Genomic DNA, 9,780 nt, shown 5'->3' with positions numbered 1-9,780 from the left:
AGGGAGGTGCTGCGCCTCCCCTAGGGTTCCCACCCCAAGGGGTGCGGCTGCCCCCAAAACCCATCTAGGGTGCGGCCAAGGGGGGGAGGGGGAAACTTGCCCCCCAAGTAAGGTGGAAGCACCCCCTCCCCAAACCCTAGGCGCCTTGGGCCCTTGTGGGGGGGGGGCGCACCAGCCCACCTGGGGATGGTCCCCTCCCACACTTGGCCCATGCAGCCCTCTGGAGCCGGTGGCCCCACTTGGTGGACCACCGGGACCCTCCTGGTGGTCCCGGTACATTACCGATAACACTCAAAACTTTTCCGGTGACCAAAACAAGACTTCCCATATATAAATCTTTACCTCCGAACCATTCCGGAACTCCTCGTGACGTCCAGGATCTCATCCGGGACCCCGAACACCATTCGGTAACCACGTATATCTATTCCCTATAACCCTAGCGTCATTGAACCTTAAGTGTGTAGACCCTACGGGTTCGGGAACCATGCAGACATGACCGAGACGTTCTCCGGTCAATAACCAACAGCGGGATCTGGATACCCATGTTGGCTCCCACATGTTCCACGATGATCTCATCGGATGAACCACAATGTCGAGGATTCAATCAATCCCGTATTCAATTCCCTTTGTCTAGCGGTATTGTACTTGCCCGAGATTCGATCGTCGGTATGCCGATACCTTGTTCAATCTCGTTACCGGCAAGTCTCTTTACTCGTTCCGTAACACATCATCCCGTGATCAACCCCTTGGTCACATTGTGCACATTATGCTGATGTCCTACCGAGTGGGCCCAAAGATACCTCTCCGTCAACCGGAGTGACAAATCCCAGTCTCGATTCGTGCCAACCCAACAGACACTTTCGGAGATACCCATAGTGCACCTTTATAGCCACCCAGTTACGTTGTGACGTTTGGTACACCCAAAGGATTCCTACGGTATCCGGGAGTTGCACACTCTCATGGTCTAAGGAAATGATACTTGACATTATAAAAGCCTTATCATACGAACTACATGATCTTTGTGCTAGGCTTAGGATTGGGTCTTGTCCATCACATCATTCTCCTAATGATGTGATCCCGTTATCAACGACATCCAATGTCCATGGTCAGGAAACCGTAACCATCTATTGATCAACGAGCTAGTCAACTAGAGGCTTACTAGGGACATGGTGTTGTCTATGTACCCACACATGTATCTGAGTTTCCTATCAATACAATTATAGCATGGATAATAAACGATTATCATAAACAAGGAAATATAATAATAATAACCAATTTATTATTGCCTCTAGGGCATATTTCCAACAGAGGAGGCAGCCCGTTGTTGACCCGATCCTTGTTTGGTGGCGGTCGCGTGGGCCAGTGACGGTGCCGAGGCTTTCGGACACCGCGGAGGTGGTACGTCACCGTGTCAGCGAGGAGGACGAGCACGTCCGTTGCTACATGGTTGCATTGGAGGGCAGGTTCGACAATACCTGGCAGGTTCTTCAGGGATCTCATTGGAGCTATGATCATGTGATTGTTCCTTATCTTTGGGTGTCCACCGCCCGCGACGATACCCGTCGGGCGCTACGGTTCTAGCTGTATTAATTAGTGATGCTATATGTATGATAGTATTCGAGGAGTATTCGACGATGTACGGACACAAGAGATGATGTACTTTTGGTTATAATTGAATGCATGCTAATTTGAATACTACTTATTTTACGATTTGGTTTTGCTTATTGAATGCTCATATTGGAAAAGTACTCCTACTTTGAATGCTAAAATTGAAGAGCACTCTATGCAGAAATCTAGGAGCCCCCTCGATCATCCACGCCGTCGTGGTGGTAGCTTCTCCTTCATTCCCGTGTGCTAGACAATTTGTTGTAATAATGCACTCGGGAATGAAAGGAGGAGCTACGTACCATCACCGATAGTCAACCCGTGATTAATAATAATGATCTAATTTAGGTTTTTTAGTACATATATTTAATATTTGAATTATGAACTTAGGTTGGAAATGTCGTACTCGGACGACGAAAACCGCCCGGGGGAGTGCGACTGGTGCCACGACGACCGAGGTATGTGCGGCAGGTTCATTGAGCTGGACGAAGATCGGCGCTTCAGCATTAAGCTCGAGGAGACCTTCGATGTTCATACGGTACACAACGACGACAATAGTTTTTTTCGTAATTAATTAAGCACGACTTCAACTATTTTAACGTGTATTTTTCATCTTTTCTAATTCGACTAGCTTATCCCATGCTATGCAAGACGCTATGTCTTGGAGAGGATGGGTTTTGAAGACCATGAAAGTATGGAAACCAAAAAAATTCTCCTAAGGACCCATCATGGTGTGGATTTTCAAGTAAAGTTGTACAATGCTGAGAGTGTAACCCATTTTGGTTGCAAAAATTGGGAAGCACTTTGCAAGATGTATGGTTTTGACGAGGGTATGCTTGTCACCATGGATCTTGGTGATCCTACAATCCAGCAAGATAATATGGGCATTTGGGTCCTTGTGGATACACCTCCAATTCTTCCCCCATGTGAGCTTAACATAGTTATTAAGTAATTTATATTGTTTATTTTAAAATAGTTGACATCTTGTTTCCATTGACAGCTTATTTTCATTCTTCAAAGAATGTGCGGAAAATGGTAGACAAAACCCACTACACCGATGGCTCCGAATTAACTTATAAGAAGAAAAATCATCTAATCGCATTTTGTACTGATCTTGAGAATTACAATGTCTACAATCGAACTCCTCAACATTATGGTCAATACGTGCCACTAGTGCACGTGTTGAACTACGGTAACTACCATGGAGATACCCTGGTAAGATTTTTTACTATTACGACATCCCTGCATCTTTTTAAATACTTCTAAAACTAGTACATAATTGCTAACTTCGAAGTTATTACTATGTTTTTCAACAGATAATCCCGAATGATTGTGTGCCTCATCTGATGTATATGCACGGTCGCCTTGATGTTTTGAACATACAACCAGGTCGTCCTACGAATCTCAATTGTCCATACCGGATTTCTAAAAGAAGTGGAGACATGACAATCAAAGAATGGAAAAAATATATGGATAGTCGTAAGGAGCTTCTTGCAAGCAAAAGGAGGCGAAGCGCAAGAATTGGAGACGGGATGATCTCCATTCTTCATAATGGATAGTCAGGGTCTATATTGTTTTATGTTATTTTACCTTAAGGGTGTTTAGGTCCTACCTGATACTGATGACCATGTGCTAAGAACAATTATGTTGGGTTGGGTTCGATGACTATGAGGAGGATGATCATATGACTTGTTATTAATAACGAGTAGAAGTTGTATGATGATGCATGATTAGTAGGACTTGTTATTATATATGATGACGTATGATGCGAGCATGCATGAGTTATTATATATCAGCGGGTGAAATGAACATAGCAGTATAAGAGAGGACACTTCTCTCTATTAGCTAGCTAATAACAACCTAAAATTAACCCCCAAAACCCCTAAACCAGCCACTTTTTTTAAAAAAAAGAAAACCTCAGCTGTTGACACGTGGAAGCCTTTTGGTCCCGGTTCATGTCACCAACCGGGACCAAAGGTCCCCTTGCCTGGGCTGCTCACAGTGGCCACGTGGAGGCCCATCTGTCCCGGTTCGTGTTAGAACCGGGATTAAAGGGTGGAGGCATTAGTCACGACCCTTTAGTCCCGGTTCAAGAACCGGGACTAAAGGCCCTTTCGAACCGGGACTGATGCCCCCTTTTCTACTAGTGTTAAAGTCCTTTGATTGACTCACGGACATGGGAATTAAGTAGGGAGGGGAAGGGGAATTAAGAGGACCAACTCCCTCATATCTCTTCCCTAGGGGGGGCCCTGGTAATTGAGTTGGGGATTGGGAATTGGCAAAAAGAAAACGTTTCATTAGTTGTCCACGTCCGTGAGGGAAGGCATTCCCTGCCTAATCCCACCAATCAAACATGGGTAGTTAACTCTCTCTTAAATTCCCACTTTTAAATGCCTTCACCTGCCAAACAAAGGAATGGGACTTGAAATCAATTTCCCATGTCTATTTCCTTGGCAAACTCCCATCTCATAACTCCCATTCCCTCTCCATGTTGTTACCAAACACGCTGTTTAGGAAACTCTAAAACCTTTGTAATAGCTACGTAGAGCTCGTGCCCTTGTACAAGAAACAATAGTATGGAAAATATCCTCATCAACATTACCGCAAATGTATCTCAAAAAAGCATTACCACAGATGGAATATGTACCGGAAGTAGCACAAACGGGGGGCATCATATTAACTTGCATGGACAGACTATTAGATGGCACACACCACACAAAAACTTCAATATTCTGAGGCACATTAGCTTTCTAAATGACATTCCACAATTTCCTCTCCCCATTCAACCCCACTGCATTGCCTATTATCCTATTATGGTTCTTTAATCGAAGAGCAAGATTGTAGGCACTGTTGACTGAGAATAAACCGCTATTTTTCATAACGTGAAGCCACAAAGTCCTCGCCCATAGAAGGAATCTGAAGGTTAAGAATCTCGTGGCAATAGGTGGATAAAACAAATGTCTCACAAGATTAACATCTCATCTTCTTGTTCTAAGAAAGACAATATCAGACACCAATTTTAATCTTGTTCTATCTTTGCAATAACTTTAAGACCTGGATTACAGGTAAGCCAATTATCTTTTCAAATATTCACATTACTGGCATCCTGCACCCTCCAAATAACACCTTCCTTCAACAACTCTAGGCCATATATGATACCTTCCCAGCATGTTGAGATAGGCTTAGGAAATATTGTGTCCAGTAAATGCATGTGAGGGTAATATTTGGCGTTTAGCAATCTCGCATATAGATACTCTGGCTTGATCAATAAATGCCAAGCCTGGTTAGCCAAAAGAACCTGGCTAAATGAACGAAGGTCATGAAAACCCATAACTCTGAGTCCTATAAGCATTGTCGTTTTTATCTTAAGCTAACCATCGAGTTTTCCACCTGCTCTTCTCATCCCTCCACTAGAAATTACGAATCACCTGGGAAAGCTCATGACATAACCCACTAGAAATTTAAAGATCCCATAGCATAAATAGGCAAGGCTTTGATAACCGTTTTAATAAGAGTTTCATTAGTCCCACTCGGGATATATTTCTCCATCCAATTAGAAAGTCCCTTGAGGAACTTATCTTTAGTAGACTGGACCTTACCTGCCTTCATGCATCCCACTGGAACGGGCAAACCATGATAGTTATCCTCGAAACCATCAACTTTGCCTCAAGGATGACCACACTAGAAATTTGATTTCCTAAATTGCACTTCTTCCCAACAATTGTCCAGTACCCTTTTCATACATAGGTAAAAAAAATTGGCAACCATCGTGCATTGAGGCTACAAAATAAATGACCATCGTGGGGTGGCAGGAAACTTGGTACAGATACGCGCTCATGCCGATGACCTGATGCGAGGAGACCTTGCAGGCACAAGGAGGCAACCAATGTGGGAATGGATGAAACTATACTCTTTTATTTATTTCAGAATTGGCCCCTTGGAATGGATGGGGAGCTCCTCTATTTTCAGTCCATTCACGGTAAACATTCTTGAAATAGTGGACCATAAAAATCAGATGCATTAGTTGCTTCTCCTCTTGGTTGCACTTCGTCTTTGCACCCATGGTTGTAGTTGGTCTCTTCAAATAGCTAACTTGATTTCCATTTTATGTTTCACATAGTTTGCTTTATTTTTGGGTTGTAGTTTGTCTCTGCGCCAATTGGCGCAACGAGTTGTGGTATTATTCATTGGGAGGAGAAGGGGCCGAATTGGGGTTGTACCCCAAGTAGGATTTGACCCCCAAAAGAGGATTCAGCCTCCTCCCTTTCCTTCTTTTCGGGCGTCCCCACTTTGGGACCTTTTGGCCCATTAGGGGCTGCCCTCTTGGGTCGGCCCAAGAGGAACTTCTTCCCCAAAAAATAAAGTTCTCTGCAACCTTCCGAAAACTCTTCATATGTAGATCCAAAACTTTTTCGGACATGTTATACCTTTCTAGAATTCTTGAAACCCTTCTGGGACCAACCGAAACACTTCTGAATCCATCCAAAACATTTTTGGTGCTCATTCTCTCAGACTTTAGTTCTCATATTAATTACTACCTATTAAGCGTGTGACCCTACAGGTTTGGAAATAACCGGACATGACCGAACACTTTTGTGTTAAGAACTAGCACCAGGATTTGGACATCCTTGAGAACCCTCGCCTATTTATGAAGTTCTCGAGCGAAACTTTTGTTCCCGAATACCATTCCCTTTGCTTCGCGATACCTTACAAAACCAAGGTGATATATTATCAGTATCCTCGTCATTGACGCTTTGATCACTATACCGTTTATCCTTGTTACCGATTTGTTCTCTTTACTAGTATCTATATTCTGGTATCCCGTGATCTTAACACATGTGTCTAGCCAGACGATAATGATATCGTAATACCGAGTGGGCCTATAGAGTATCTCTATCGTTTAAGGAGAAAATCTCAGTCTTGAGCTATCGATATTGAGACATACAATTTTGGTATACCCGTAAGTTACTTTTATTAACATCTAGTTACGAAGTGACATTCAGTAACCCCAAAGTAACCATCCGGTATGTTAGCATACAATATCTCATGGTCTAAGGAACTAAGTAAATGTTAACTCTTTATATAAAAATACCAAGAACATAGTAACTATGTGACCTCTCGCAGGAATAAAACTACCCAACTCCATTGTTCTGATAACAAGGTGTTCTCATAGTATCGTAACAATGTCCATGATCAGGAAAACAAGATCATCGTCAATGCATGAGCTTGTAGAGGCATGCCTAGGGATCATATTGTTATTTATGTTTCCACACATGCAATGCGTTTCATCCAAATCTCATATTCAAGAGTCAATGCAATTAAGGTACATAAATATAAAGTTAATTACGAATATGGAAATACGACAATACATTTAATATCGCCTCCAGGGCATATTTCCAACAATACCTTCATCCAAACGTTTGACATTGATGCGTGTAACATTGATACTTGCACTACATAAGTGTACAGCTAGCTGGCATTAAGTAGTTGTAATTTGCTATATGATTCATAGCCCAGTCAGCAAAAATAAGAAAGCGTCACACAACACAGAGAAGGAGATAGAAAATCACCACATCTAGACATTCATGATGCAAAGCGGTACATAAGGAAACACGCTTGGTCTACATCAGTTGCAGGCCGTCGTTGCTGTTCAGGTCAACATATATGTAAAAGTTTTGTGGATATTACAGGGAAAATTTTATTTTGAGTAGGAAACAGGATGCTATATCCTTGAAGTTACAAACTATGGTTGGCCCCAATAAGTGATTGTGGGCCACACTGAACTTGGACAAGGACATGTGAGCTCGGTCAGGGAAGACATAATCAACCCACTAACAGATCATTAACCTCCAGTTACGACTCTGTCATTCCCATATACGACGTGGTCACTCCCAGATACAACATTGTTGTTGCCGGTTACCTTATTGTTCCCCCCGGATACGGTATTGCCATTCCCATTTACGACATGGTCGTTTTCAGATACAACATGGTTGCTACCGGTTAGGACATTCTTGTCCCCAGATGTGACAGTATTATCGCTCCCAGATACGGTATTGCTGTCACCAGATACAACAGTGTTGTCATTCCCAGATACAACATTGCCCTCTCCAGATTTGACAAAGTTGTTGGTCCCAGTTATGACATTTGGTTTTTGTTGTTGGAGTGTTCTTCTATTACGCTTCACATAAAATGACATGTTAGTGAAAGCCATACCCGGTGAATGATCAGCGGTGGTGAGACCCTTGAGCAATGTCAATCCCTTGGGTACCTCGCCAACCAATGAATTATTTGAGAGATCCAGGTAGTGAAGGTGGTCAAGTTCACCAATCCACAATGGAATGGTGCCAACGAGTTGGTTGCTGGCAAGGCTGAGCGACTTGAGTACGTAGCAATCCGCGAGGCTAGTCGGGAGTGACCCATTGAGGTAGTTTGCGGCAAAGTCAACCGAAGCAAGAAGTGGCATGCCAGAGAAATTGACACGGGCAAGCGGACCAGACAAGGAGTTGTTCCGGAGGCTGAGCTCACGGAGAGATGACAATGACGATAGGGATGGCGGCAATGATCCAAAGAAGTTGTTGGAGTGCATGACCAAATGCTCTAGTGACGTGAGGTCCCAGAACACGTCATCTAGGAGGCGGCCGGAGAAGCGGTTGATGGACAAGTCTAGCAAGGTGAGGACCTTGAGCTTGTGGAGGCGCGAGCTCAGCTGGCCAGTGAGCTCGTTGGATTCGAGTGAGAGCTTCTGCAGCCCAACGAGGCCGAAGAGCGCCTCAGGAAGTGACCCCGTGAAAGAGTTGGAGCCGAGAAAAAGCTCCTCCAGCCGCGTGAGGCCCGCCAGAGAGGCTCCTGGGATGGGCCCCGCAAGGCCATGCCCGGGGAGTCGTAGCGCCGTGACACGACCATGGGCGCCATCACAGCCCACACCTACCCAGCTGCAGCACGAAGTGCCGCGCCACACGACTCGAAGACGGACACCCCCGCCGCTGAGGTTCCCAGCAAAGCCCCGCAATGCGCGGAGGTCGTCGGGATGGCACCATGCCGCGCGCGCAGCGGGCAAGATAAACGTCAATAAGAGGAGGAGCAGCCAGCATTTCGCCATGGTGGTATATGTAACTATGGGTACACGGACACGAGAACTCAGCAGGAAACAATTTTGGGATGCATGAGGCTTTGGTCGAGTGACACGACAACGCTCTAGTTTGGCTCAAAAACTGTTTGGGTGGTGCATCGTATCTTATACACGTGTGGAAGGAAAGCATGCGTTGCAAGTGGTGCTGGACATGGTGCTGTCCGTCGACTGAATTCGTGGGCGGCCATGCGTTGCAAGTACTAGTCCGTGCCCACAACTGCCAAACTTAATTTTCAGGCATGTCGACTGAAATTCGTGGGTGGCTACGAAATAGAAGAATAACCGGGCATTGCTACGGACCATAGAAAAATTACGTCTCTGACGATATGATCATGTATTTCTTTTCCTACTCACTGGACGCCATTAAAAATGAAGGAAATTATGGAAGCAAAAAAAAATTAGAAGAAAAATTAGCACAAAGCGCACACTTTATGATGCACCATGTAGCCATATAGCCTCCTGGCTAACACCATCAACAAATATAGAACCAAGATGATAAGAAACTGACCTTGGAGCGAGTTTAAAATAAAGATCCCAAAAGAAGCTAAGCTACTTGTCCAGGAGGCTACGAGGAGTGAAGCACATTGTGGTCTCCATACGCTTTTCTGGGGAGGATCTTTGGATCGACCGTATGCGGGTGCAAGAGATTGCCCCAACGATATACGATCAGATCGACGAGATCGGTCGCTCCAGGCCGTGGAGAATGGGTCTTGGGCAACAGATGTTGGCCAGAATATTGGTGTGGCCGCACTTTAGGAATACCTGGGGCTTTGGATAAAAGTGAGCACGTGAGAGCCACAGGTGGATGTGCCGGACTTGGTCTCTTGGTCATGGGAGACCAATGGCCGCTTCTCGGTGCGTTCAGCGTACGCGGCAAAGTTCTAGGGCTGGACGGTGGAGCCAATGGCTGAGCTGATGTGGAAGTCTCGGGCCCCATCTACCTGCAAGTTCTTTGCTTGGCTTGCTTTAAGAAACAGGTGTTGGACCTCGGACCAACTGGCAAGGAGAGGCCTCCCACACCAAGATGCATGCCCCTTGTGCGACCA

General features: G+C 44.9%; 1 protein-coding gene across 1 annotated transcript; it reads right to left on the bottom strand.

The window, feature by feature from the left end:
• Positions 1–7,187: 7,187 nt before the first annotated feature.
• LOC119306735 (phytosulfokine receptor 2-like) lies at positions 7,188–8,768 on the bottom strand. Its single transcript, XM_037582877.1, has one exon. It carries the CDS (start codon positions 8,702–8,704, stop codon positions 7,448–7,450), a length of 1,257 nt encoding a protein of 418 aa, XP_037438774.1. The 5' UTR covers positions 8,705–8,768; the 3' UTR covers positions 7,188–7,447.
• Between the last annotated feature and the right edge of the window lie 1,012 nt (positions 8,769–9,780).

Source organism: Triticum dicoccoides, chromosome 5B (genome assembly GCF_002162155.2).
Source record: "Triticum dicoccoides isolate Atlit2015 ecotype Zavitan chromosome 5B, WEW_v2.0, whole genome shotgun sequence".
Classification (NCBI taxonomy): domain Eukaryota; kingdom Viridiplantae; phylum Streptophyta; class Magnoliopsida; order Poales; family Poaceae; genus Triticum; species Triticum dicoccoides.
This window is presented reverse-complemented; position numbering and strand designations above follow the sequence as displayed.

Coding starts and splice junctions, on each gene's coding strand:
- LOC119306735 (XM_037582877.1), bottom strand. CDS start 8,704: ATGGCGAAATGCTGGCTGCTCCTCCTCTTATTGACGTTTATCTTGCCC.